The sequence below is a fragment of the Amblyomma maculatum genome, chromosome 10, assembly GCF_055883805.1.
Source record: "Amblyomma maculatum isolate TAMU_Amacu chromosome 10, ASM5588380v1, whole genome shotgun sequence".
In the NCBI taxonomy this organism is placed as follows: Eukaryota; Metazoa; Arthropoda; class Arachnida; order Ixodida; family Ixodidae; genus Amblyomma; species Amblyomma maculatum.
Window position 1 is genome coordinate 39,906,296 of NC_139353.1, and position 13,175 is coordinate 39,919,470.

The 13,175-nt window shown below is 41.9% G+C and overlaps 1 protein-coding gene and 1 long non-coding RNA gene across 2 annotated transcripts in view; one reads left to right on the plus strand and one right to left on the minus strand.

Annotated features, from left to right (window-relative positions):
• Positions 1 to 10,528, plus strand: part of LOC146176218 (uncharacterized) — a 42,848-nt gene extending 32,320 nt beyond the window's left edge. The window contains exon 3 of the mRNA XM_084580729.1: positions 10,424 to 10,528. Within this exon, the coding sequence (XP_084436855.1) occupies positions 10,424 to 10,528 (105 nt within the window). The remainder of the gene's footprint in view (positions 1 to 10,423) is intronic.
• LOC146176217 (uncharacterized) overlaps positions 1 to 13,175 on the minus strand; it is a 213,261-nt gene that overhangs the window by 37,322 nt on the left and 162,764 nt on the right. The window lies entirely within an intron of this gene.

Here is a 13,175-nt window from a genome sequence, read left to right on the forward strand (position 1 = left end):
TAGTTACATGTACAGTCATGAGGGGGCGGCAGAAAGTTAGGTGGGCGGATGAGGTTAAGAAGTTCGCAGGAGTCAAGTGGATGCAGCTAGCACAGAACCGGGTTAATTGGAGAAATATGGGAGAGGCCTTCGCTCTGCACTGGGTATAGTCAGGCTGATGATGATGATGATGGCAGTCATGAGCAATATGAGCTATAACAAAGTTTGAGCATTCATTTATTGATTACTCTATAACTTTGTTTTACAATAACAGATTAGTTAATTTTTTAAAGAGATTTCCTTCGGATGCATAATATCCGTAAGTCGCCATCATATATAATAGAGAAATACCGAAAATGTTCGCAATTTTGTGCAAAAAGCTTTTCCTTGCTCATATTGCTCATGACTGTACATCTGTGATCATCCTAGCTTGTGGTTTATGTTAATTTATTTTATTTATTTATTTACTTGCTTTTTAATTTTTAATTTTAAATTCTCTGCCAACTACGAACGCGAAAACAATCTAAAGATTTTGCTTGGTTGGTGAAGTGCTCTTCCGCACTTTAGAAGAGCACTATTGGCCGTTCTTAGGAACGCTGTGAGCCGCAGACATCATTATGTTTTCAGCTCTCTCTACTAAAATTTCCATCAGAATGATCTCTATTGAAGAATGCTTTATTGAAAAGTGAAGTCGGAAGCAAAGCTGCTATTGTTTAGCTCAGCTGGCTCTTTGCAGGCCGTAAAGGAAACAAAAAAGTGTGCAGCCTATTTTACTGAAAGCTGGCTCTATACTCATCTCGTCTTGAGTGAATTGTGGTATTTATTCACCCAGCAGTTCTGCCACATTTTTCACGGTATTTTGATTACATTGTTCAAAACAAGCGTAAGGCGTTTCATGTACGTATTTCCAGAAAATGGCTCTCGACAGCGACTCTAGCTAAGCTCTAAAGGTTTCGACATTATTGTCCTCACAGGGAATACGATGAACTAGCCTCTTGTGCAAGAACAACCTTCTCCAATCAGTTCTTAACATCTAAAGGCCAGCTTTCAGCCGCTATTTCAGACAGAGTCTCAGTATATGCCTCCACTGTCCAACCCTGAATGTTAACAAATTATTTAACGATAATTATGAACCATCACTAGCTAGCCCAAACTTCTGTGTTGCTTTAATAGAAGATATGCAGAACAAGGAGGCTTTAGAGGCAAACTGGCAAGCAAAGGAACTTTAAAGTGAACTTCTTACTGACTGCATTGCTACTGGCTGCTAAACGCCTTTTGTTGTATGTTCTTTCCACTAAAGAGTTGAAGTAAGCATATTTTTTTCTTTTAACTTAAATAACTCGATATGTCAGCTGTTATTACATTACACTCATTACTAAAAGCAATAAAGAAGGCAGGCTAGAATTTTTTCTTGGCTATTTCCACAGAAGTACTGGCTTCCAGAAACCAATGATTGTACGCAAATACGCAGGATTGTCATTTCTTTAGTTCTAGATAGCCATACTCTAAAACAACTGTCAACAAGACTTAGTTCCAGGGCCAAATTTATAATTATAATTATTTGCAACAAGACGATGGTTCTAATTCTCTTAAAAGAAGGCAAAATGAAGAACAACATTGCATTAACACTAACGAGCTGTGTGAAGTGGTCGCTCAGAAAACTGATCTCTAATATACCTCACACTACTTGGGAAGTATAAACTGTGTTTGACTTAGATTAAGCTGTAAAAAAGTAATACGGCGCGGCTGGGTGACACTGACGACGTATTGTTTGCCGTCAAGTGACGTCTTCCACACTGTTTCAATGTTTCGTTCATTTCGGTTTTAATCGAGCTGAATATGCAAAACAATTGTACTCACTTTAAGGCCAAGTGCTTTCCATCGAGTTGAGTTCGGTAATGAGTTTCGTTTCAAAATATATTTCTCGGTATTTCTTCAAACACAGGAAGAATAGCGTTGCAGCACAAAGATGTGTTTCCGCAAATATTTGCTTCACTCCTTTCCCTGCACTCTCTACATGCATTAATATTTTTCAAGACTTTCAAGCGCGTTTTAGACGAACGAAATGTGCGTGCGACCGCGACCAACTGAGCTATCTCAGCTCACTTCTACGTGCTGCGCAATAGTACCATAAAAGAAAGGCAAATCGACTTCACTGCTTGCTGTTCCTTATTAGTTTCATCTGAGTGATGCCTTAGCGCAGATAAGCTGCGTATGAAATGTATTTTGGTGGGCTGGCCATCACTTACTTTTTATCTACCTTAGACTGCAGAACGCGCTTTCCGCGTTCAGAAGAAATATACTTACGCACTTTTAAGGTTAAATTGACAATGACAACAGCCGACGAGTTCCAGACAGTGAGCGAGCGCGTTTAGCAAAATCATGTTTTTTTTTTTTCCGTATTTTGCGAGCGCTTTTTAAAAGCTATAAAAAAGAACCACGTAATAAATACAATATTACAAAAACATATTCGATTTCTGAACCTGTTCTACAACAAAGCAGGTGTCTGCCTAAAATGAATAATTAAATTTTGATCATTTACCTCGTCTAATGAACAAATTTAAGAAAATTTGAAAATCTAATAGAGCCGCATGACGACAAACAATGTGTCATTGGTTTCTCTCAGCTGTAATGTACCGCCGTGTTTTAAGCCATGGCTCATTTTGCATGAAACACCTTGGAGCTCTTACCTTGTTCCTTCAACCAAAGTAATGTTTCTTGGAGAAAAATAACCATAGCTGAGTGGGCAATTTTATAAGAGCGCACTTACATATTTGAAAGTATTAAATAAAGAATGACTAGCGCCAAATCACATCAGGCGTTAAGTGTTTTCATTTCTATCAGGTTGGCCCCAAAAAAGGCTAGAATAGCCCTCGTCCTCAGCTAAATTTTGTCCAGTGTTTCTTTTAGATACGCCTGCTTTTTCGTAAGCCAAATTGCGGCCAATCGCAACTGTTTCGTATAGTTCGGCGCCTGATACTCAATAGGGATTGCTTCCATAGTACAGATTGGTGCCGTTTACCCAAACGGGAACGCGACGAGGGGAAATTGGCGCCCAACAGGCGATATCAGCAGGGTATTCCTCCAGCCGCAGTTCTTGCAGCGGTCAGACGTTGCTGTGCGGCTCCGCTCCACCCGCTGTCATGAATTGGAGCTCGGCAATCCATCAGGGGGCTCCCTTTGTGTTCGGGAGCTGTTGCCACGGAAGAACGCAATTAGGGAGAGGATGACGCCAGCTATTGGGGGAAGCGCAGCAGCGAAAAGCTGTGGAAACGTTGTGATCACACGTTTTGCGCGCCACAACTTGCTCCCAGTGGGACGGAAGCTCTAAATGCTGGTTACAGGTGCACTGTTTCTAGGCGTTCGTGGAACCACAACTTTAATGCCAACGAGGGCGCTACTGCGCTTTCAGCGAGGTGCGGGACGAATTGTCAGTGCGGCAATAGGCAACCTATGTGTTGTATTGTGTTGGGTTTTATGGCACATAGGCAACTAAGGCCATCATGCGCCAACTCAGAGTAAAGTAGTTCTTGTTCAAAATAACTCAGTTTATTTATTAGCTTTATTTCTTTTCAAAATCAAAAATAGAAGAAATTTCGACAATGGCATTCTCTCCTAGCAAAAGACTTGGATGAAATGAAATGTGTTTATTATAGAAACACATAAAATGTTTCCTCCTGATTTCCTCATATTTCGTGCATGATATTAAAATGTGGTTTACTGTCAATTGTTTATTGCATGTCTCACGTGTAAGTTTTTCTTGTCCGAGGAGTTTGAAGTTGTGTGTGAGATGTGTATGTCCAATGCGGAGGCGACATAGGATCACTTCAAAAAAGCTCTCTTTATGGCTCATTAACTTCCATTCTTGAACTATAGGCTTTACTAAGTGTAGCTTGTTATTTGTTTCATTACCCCATGAAGCCTGCCATTTAGCTCTTAGTTTAGTCATTATAAATTTTGTGCAGTCTTTACGGGGTATGTTGACGTGATTTATTTCAGTGTTATGTGCGCGTGATGCACATTCGTCCGCTTTTTCATTCACCTGATCCCCACGTGGCTGGGGACCCAGCATATTTTTATAATCTGTACTTTTTTACCGGCTTTTACGACATTGTGGATGATATCTCCAATTAAGGGCTCCGTTGCATTTTTGTGGTGCAGTGCTGTAATTACGCTCAAAGAGTGAGAGTAATTAACACTGGTTTTTATGCCTTCTTTCCTATTCTTTTAGATCCCGTCTTTTACAAATTCAGTAGAACAACGTCCCGAAAGTGTAGGGAAGTCCACGTCAAAGCTGTCAATAAACGTTGAAGGATTTTCGACCCTTAGTGACGTTCATCGTAGAAGCAATTGTCCCCGTCACAGCGCTGTGAGCGGAATTCGAGATACGGTCATCTCAAAGGACATATTCATTTATCTTGATTACTCGGAATCACCTTAATATCGCGCTCTTTTTTTTCTCTCATTACCGTGTATCAGCTAGACACCTCCGCTTAAATTGAATCCTGCAAACGCAGCAAAAACCAAAGCAATATTATTTTGTGGTGGGAAGAAGGCTCTAGCGAAATTTATTAAAATTTGATGGACAGGACATTCATATTGTTCGCATGTATAAAATATTAGGAGTATAATTTTTGTCTCACTTTTTTAAGATTGCCAGATTCCATAAGCTTTTGTTAGGTTGTAAATTCACTGTCACCATATCATGGCACTTTGCCTCTGAATTGTCGTTTCAATTTGATATACATGGTTGCAATCAGATCCAAATTAACGCATTTAAGTCCTACAAATACAAGAACAAGCATGATGAATTAGTGCATGCTACAAAAGAGAACTGTTTTCTATACTGCAGGTCCTGAAAGGTCGAACGGAACGGCAACCGTCTTCCATGTACCGTCTTTGCCAAAAGTAACCTAGCTGCATGGTTTGCTTTTCTCTAGTATTCTTAAGTCAACAAGGATTCCCAGGGGATCACAACTTGTAAAGAAGTGAGGACAGGAGCTCGCCTTGACTTTGCACAGATCGACAGTTTAAGAAGTGGTACGAATTCTCTGCTACCCGACTGAGAAGCAGAACATTCAGCCTGGTTACTTTTATCAAAGACAGTATACATATATCGTCAGAGTGGAAAACAAATATGAACAGTTAATATATTTTTTGGCCCAGCCATGTTGGATATTATATGTCAACTTTGGCATCCTTAGAATAGGCCTTGCTATGATATGCGCATGAAATAGAATATATGGCGCATATCATGTTTTTGAACTAACTATTAATTACACATATTATCTCTCACAACTTTTATATCCACTTGCCCCTTTCCCCCAGTGCAGTGTAGCAAACCGGTTTCTTTCACGGTTTAACCTCTCTGCCTTTCCTCCTCATTTCCTCCTCATTATTTCCCAAGCTTCCCTATACCTTAAATGCTTGTCAAAACACTACTAAATTTTAACATTTCTTCTGAAAGCGCGTACCAGTATCACGGGTTGAATTTACCTCCACGCTTGTTTCCACCAAACTCGACTGCAGGGCGCCTCGCCCTCAGTCGCTACATGTTCTTTGTGGAAATCGAAAAAGACATTAGCACCTTAACCGGCGCGAAATTCGCACACACATCAGCTGCCTTCAAGAGCAAGGTACCGGGAAACTGGTCCTTTTTCTCATTTCCGAGTCTATTTTTTTCTTTCTTTGTACTCTTTGTACCTTGTATCCTTTCGTACCATTCTCCTAACCACCACGAAGTGACGCTCGCTAAGGTTTTCGGCAGAACCACCGCTTTTCTTTTTCACTGAGGATGGGAAAGTGTGGTTGGATAAAAAGAGGTTTGGTTGATTTTTATTCATTTAATTGATATTTATTGCTTCTAATTTGCTGTTCGCTTGGTTTTAAAGTTTTTCTCATTTTGTTATTGAAACTATTATCTTTTTTAATTTTTGACTCCTTGCCCTCGCGGGGTGAAATTTTCTAATTTCTGCCCCCAGAGCGGTGTGAGCTTGATACCACTGAAGTAAAGGAACTGCGGAATCAATGCTTATAATTGTGAATATTTATGTGCCGTTCATATGTTAGTTGCCTTAACTGTTCTTTACCTCATCGTCCTTTTTGAGTGCATTCTCTTAGTTATTTGAATGCCGTGCCACTTTATCCTTTCTTAACGATCTCACTTTCTCAATTTCAGGAATTTTTGTGTACATTGCTATTGTCTGAAGTTGGTTTGCATTCACCATTGCATATAACATTATGTGTTCTAGCCATCGCTTCTTCTAATTAGTTATTCATGCTGTATGCTGTGCTTTATAGTGGTTTTCTCGACCTAGTCTAGATGTTCCACCAGCTTTCATCAAGAAAAGTATACAGGACTATCTGCTAAATAAAAGAATTGAATATTCAAATAGTACTTGCTATTGACAAAGTCATAGCTTTGTCATCGTTCATTCGTTAGTCCAGTGCTCTCTCTAATGCTCACCGGCAACACTAATCTACACGCCGGTCTTGTAATAAAATAGAAGGATACAAGAAACATTAAAGTTCGCCGGCTATGCAAGCGACGAGTTAACACTGCAGCCAATAAAGGATGGAAAATGGCCAAGGCAGCCGAATTCGTCGCTAAGCCGCAGCTAGAAAAGAACCGGGCGAAGGTGACAGCAGATCTAGCTGTCAAAAGACGCAACTGATGATCTATCTTCACCATCAATCGTCCCGACTAGATTTACAGCAGTTTTCGTATAATTGCTAATATGCTTAGCAGGCTAGTTGATTGATTGATTGATTGATTGATTGATTGATTGATTGATTGATTGATTGATTGATTGATTGATTGATTGATTGATTGATTGATTGATTGATTGATTGATTGATTGATTGATTGATTGATTGATTGATTGACCGGGCATTAGATCGGCGGATTATAAGCTTAATGAACCCATCTCCTACTTTGGTGCCCTCGTAACTTAAAATAGACTTTTTTAATTCACTCGTTCACAAAAAAAAAAAGAATATTTCTGCGTTGCCATTCGTGCATATTTTATAAGCCTTGAAATGTTTTCAGTTCATGCACGATACCAGTCCATGATATCTAGATTTGTGCGATTCTTTATAAAGTTTTCGATACAGGTAAGTTCTTACCCATCTGCATTTTTCCGAACTATACTACTAGTCTTTATTAGTGACTGTCGCACAGAGTGCCTAGCCGCATAGGAAAGAAACTTTTTACCCAAGCTTCCCCAATCGAGTTCGTGTTTATTGATGCGAAATGTCTTGCAATATTTCAGGCACGAGCCTTCCTTACAAAGAAATAAAATGGATATGTAGAAAGGGGATGTCTACCTAACCGTGCGCTTTTTCGCTCTGTCACTAAGCAGGAAACTTTCACCTCTGTCGCATAAAACTATGGAGTTGTACGAGTCGAAGTGCGACAGAGAAATTTTAGCATTTGGAAAATATTGAGTTGAAGTTATCATAGACCGTAACCATACTTCCTCCTTTCTTTCGGGAATTTCAATCTAATTTTGTTTGAGCTCTTTTCGTCGACTGAAGGACGGCATATTGAGAGCACTCTGTTTTCTTTTGTTTTTGTTTTTTTATGGAGCCGAAAGCTTCGTGTTCTCATTCGATATCTGCAATATTTATTTCGTTATAAAGTACTACATGAAACGACCGCGTCAATTCGACGCAAAGACAATCGCAAATAATAGGATGGGGCAGCCTAATAAGCGGGATGTCATTAGAGCAGAACTGATAATTTCCTCGCATCACGATTTTCTGTGCGGTTCGCATACACATAATTACGACATCAAGACTGCAGTGACAGCGTAAATGTCAATACGTTTTTTGAAACTAAACCGCCGCCATTCTAGTACTTGCACTTCTCTCTTTTCTTTGTAATATTTATCAGACGCTTGTTGCCTCTGTGGATTGAGTCGACCGGGCTCCCTTATAATGTTAAAGGATCCCACTCCTCCTTTTATTTGCAGAGTTCGCCATCCATTAGCGATGTACCCGGCTCAAGGCGATGTGCAAATATCCTGTCTCAGCGAGAAACAAAAGAAATTAGCATCTGAAGGCCTTTGAAAGGGATCACTCGGGTTGGGAGGAATAATAAATGGCAAGGAGTAGAAGGCACATAGGATTTAACAAAACTCTGAAAAGAGGAGCGTGGTAGAGCTCTTGACGTGGAAGAAATATGGGATTGTCGACCGAGTATACCTCATTTGCATTTGCGATCACGGGCGTACACACAGAGGCGAGGATTTTTAAGCTGCCTAACGTAATTAATGTAAGTGCATTCGTCCCTTCGTTACGGGCGGTGTCTGGATCTCAGTTTCTCTGGGAAAGGGGGTGCCATTGGACTCAGACGAAGGGCTTACACTCTTGTGTTACAAAAGGAGCTCTTCTCTAGTAGGTCTTAGTCATACGTGCGGTTGGTGTGGGACGAGGTTCGCTTCGAGGACTCATATCTGAGCAGGAGACGTTAATTAGGGAGAGGCCCTGTTCGGCGAGGGTACGAATTCTATTTCAAGCATTGATGAAGACAGAGGTGGCGTAGTGTATAGCGCCTTGATGCGGCGCTACGTTTGCAGCTCAAATTGAGCCGCCTGTCACTGAACATTAAATGCAACCGCAAACATGTCGTACTAAAGCCGCTGTATAATTCATGAATTTGTACGAGACCAGCAAATATAGTCGTGCATACACTAGGTGCGGGCTCTGGAGAATTCGCGAGCGAGCAGCGTTGTTTTGGGACAATAGCAGTACATGTAAAACGTAGGATGAACGACTATTATGCGGAAACAACGAGTAGCGCGCTGTATACAATTTCCCAATTTTTTTGTCAATATCAAATGTTGAATTGCTAGCTGCAACTAGTAAAATGTTTCTCTCAGTTTTGCGGTTTTTATCTTCATGCAGCAATTTAGCGGCGTGCTAATGAATGGTGTATTTTTAATAAAGACAATTTAGGAAGTCTTGCTTGATTCATTCAAGAATAATTGAAAACCGCCATCATCTGCTGCTACATATATCCAAATCAAGCAAAATACGCAACAGTGGCTCTCATCTATATCGCTTGCTCTCAGTAAACGACCGCTCTAAGGTATGATTTGGAACCAATATATTTTGGGTAACCTATTTTACGATAGTTGAAACTCAAGGGCCATTGCAATGTGTGCTCCTTGTTGGGCATCTTGGCTTTCAGTAAACGCCTTTATTCTCCCTGCTTCCTAGAGTGACTGTTTGCTTCAGATCTATGATGTGCAGTGACACAGCAATTATTGTAAGCAATTTAAAAGACATATGTTCACGTGCATTGCGTTTGCAGTCATACAAAGTGTGTGTCGCAGTATTATGATATGTGCTACCCCGCATGGAAACTCACAGCGAGGTTCTTATGCTATTGCAAAGTTACAGCTGATGATAATTAGATGTTTTCCAAAATTTCAGCGGTGGAAATAAAGGAAATTTTCGCACGTAAGAGCGGTTCGTGATTGGCCGCAGATTTGACCAATCACTGTCATATACTAGATACCAGTTGGTTCTATTTATGAATCTGTCTTGCTGGAGAGCACTTCCACCAATTTGGCCTCGCGATAAACTTGCGTAGGCTGAGCTTCAACATCGCTAACGTCTTTTACAAAGACACAAAGGAGCAAGTCCTGATCAGAAACCAGCGTCGCCGACCGTAAAAAATGCCTGGGGTTTCATTGATTACCCTGTATACAGCCATGGTGAGAAAAAGCTGAAATATGGGTAAAGCTTGCATTCCCCCTCGGTTCAATGAAATCGGGGTGGATCCGCTGATGCCGTAAATAAGCATGTAATACAACTATCTCTTCCGGGTCTTTTCAGTATTATGTGGCTAGCTGCACGCTATTCAAAAGCAGGTGTAGGTGTTTGCAATCCTAGAATTAAAGTAATAGAGCAACAAAGAGTGACCTTGCAAAATATTGCGCCATCGAAAGTAAGTACGAAGATTTAAGACTGCAACAATTTTAAAGGTGCTAGAACATGTTGTATCACCTAACGCGGTGTAGATCTTGGCATGCGAAAGCAGAAAACATTCGATGGGGTGCTCTGCGCAAACATTGGAAAGCTGCATTCGCAGCGTGCACATGAATTTATTCATTTATTTACTTTACAACTTTTGCTACATTCAAGCATAGCGCGATTGTAGTTGAAGACCTGTTTGATGCTCACCTGTCTTTTCGCTCTTAAAAATGCCAGCTTATTGACGTTTACACTTTGCTCGGGGTAACATCTCGCTAGATTCTAACTGGCAACAACAGAAGCAAAAATTGAAATGCAAAGTGTACACTTTATACATACTCAAAGTATGTCTTCGCTTCATCTCCTGGCTGTACTATTTGTGTATCAAAGCTTACAAAATGTTAGGCCTAGATTATGGTAATCTTAACCCTACCTTTCTGTCTATCCATCTTCATGTCCGCAGCGCAAGACATGCAAGCCCCGAGAACCCATCACCCACGACTGGCTCGAGGACCTGCTGGCGGCATGCGTGTCTTCGCTGGTGTCCTGGTGGAAGAAATGCGCGTAAAGAACACTGCAGAGCAGAGACAATCTTGCAAAGTTCATGCACAAACGCCAGGCGACAGACGAGAAGAACATCTGAATGGATAGTGGCCAGTGTTTGACAGTGGCAGCAATTTTGCCTCAAGGCTCACAGATACTTCTGTGTCGTTCATTGTACAGCGTCATCACTGTCATGCATAGCCATTTTTTCTATCCCTCACCTGGGAGTATTCCCATGCCTAAAATAAACCAGGCACATTAAAACGTGTTTTTGTTTTTTGTTTGTTTGTTTTTTGGAGCGAAAGTTCCACTAATTCATGCTTTGCCAAGGTCTTCAGATATGAAAATTTGACCTCCAGCCAGAGGAGGGAAAGAGGTGTGTCATGACGTCACATCACGTGATGCGCGAAATCTGTTACCGTTCGTTCGCCGCCGTCACTGTTCTGCGCATTTGAGAAACCATGCGACACGTCGCTCGCTTGAAAGGGAATGGTCTTTGGGTGTGCGTCTCGCCATGGAGGAGAACCTTGCATCGCATCATGGCACTAGACGGAGTAGCCACTGTCGAGGCCACCAACAGCGATTACTCCGTCGTGCCGACGGCAGGCAAGTTCAGATCGCCCGGCCGATGTGGCTCGCACAGCTACTTCGCTAGAAAAGATGCACGAGGCTAAATTTGCTAGGATAGCAACTGAAAGAGACGACCACCGTGCACGATGAATGGCTCGTTAAACGAGGGCTGAAAGATCTACAACAGCTTCATTGGCTTTGAGTGCTGCGTCAGCGACGACTTCTGCCACCACTTCGGCGGAGCCCAGCCCGTTGCCGTGAAGGTTGCCAAGGGCAGACCTGAGCCAAGGTCGAAGCGACAGCAGTGACTGCGGCAGTGGCCGACAGCTTACGCTCTCAGCTTTGTTCAAGGATAGTTGAACATCTACAAAGTTTAGTGTCCGGTCATGTCACCGGCCGACTATGACCTACCAGCAGTATGCTCGGGATATTTCGCGCACCAGAGCAGACAATGCTGACGCTAGATTTTCAGGAAAATAGGGCATATCACATGATCTCAATGAGACAATTCCCCTACAGGCTGAATCGTGTGTCGAGGTGTTTGCATTAATGCGCACCAGATACCGTACGTTACATAAATATGCTTCTCCCGTGTTTTTCTTGCTTTCTTGTGGAACATTATCGACAAAGTGTTCCAGAGTCTCAACTAATCTGCCTATTTGGCCTATTACTCCGCTCGGAAAACCGGTATCGGAGCAATAGAACCGCAGATGTGGGAAATATTTCTTACGACATGAATACATGAGTAAAATAGCCGTTGTTAACTTTAAGACAGCTTGTTAGGTATGTTATAATCTTTTCTTTTTATCTCTCACATTCATCTAGCTATCCTTCAATTTCACACATGCTGCTCTTCGCTTGTTCGTGCCTTCCTGCAGAAAAGTAGCCGCGGTATAGCCCGTGTTAACGTTCTTTCTTTATATTCCGCGAACCTAGGCTGGTAAGATACACTTTTCTACAGATGACGTTTCATGGAACTGATTCTGAAACATTGGATATGAACAAATGAATTCTCACTACCTTCAACTCTGCTGTCTTCGTTCGTTGTAAGTAGTCTTAGAAAGGCATATGTTGAAATACTCAGAAACTTTATGTGTCCAGGAAATTTTAACGCCGCCACAAAATACACAGGCTGCTGTGTGCATAATTTACATTTGTGGTCAGGGGATCAAACTGAGAAGGACAATATAGAAAGGAGCAGGCACACAAATAACACTCCCGCCACGAACAGCCAATACACGACGAGAACATTAAAAACATTTCTTGTAGCAAAGAAGAGTAATGTGATGGTAATGCATTTAGGTTATTGTGGAACTTCTTACGGTCACGCAGGGACCAAGACTAAACGCGTTACAGAGCGCCACTGTCTATCCTTCGACTGTCGCTCTTCTGTTAGACTTCCCTTTTTTCGGCTTGTGTATCTCACAATGAGAGGGCTCAAGCCCTAACATATGGGCTGGGACTTCCGGTAGTCCCAAAATGTCACGCAAATCCGAGACTTTGATGACGTCACCTACAAGAACAAAACTGCGTACAAAAGCTGCCAGGCCTTGATTCTAGCCATGCATCTTTCCCATACCTTCTAAAAGAAGAGTCACTACGCAGCCGGCTGGTCAGTCAACATTCGCACGGGCGAGCCGCATCTTGCAATGGCGCTTCATTTTCTTTGTTCTGTTATTTTGTATGTCGCAGGCGCCTACAAGAGTGTGACCATGACCTGCGCAGATCGCCAAACAAAACCCTAGTGATGCAAAGCATCGCGTGTAGCCTGCAGGGTCTCCATTTCTAATATATGTGTGGCACCCCACGAGACGAATTCACACATCACAACTAATTAGTCAATTATAACCCTTTCACAGAGCCCTTTTTAAAACTCCTGTTCACAATTATCAGTTTGAGGTCGATCAGTAGAGCGAATAATCGCTATCGAATGCTGCAGTAACGAGGTATCGTTTTTTGATGCGTCGTGCTTATCCTACCAAGCGGAAAGAAATTCAATTAGAAGAAAGAGGGAGAGATTACAGCAGCTGCGGCAACGCCTATTCGAGGAGCAATGGCAGAGAGGATACCGCTCCAGGGCACCTGGAGCTAACCAATGGGTA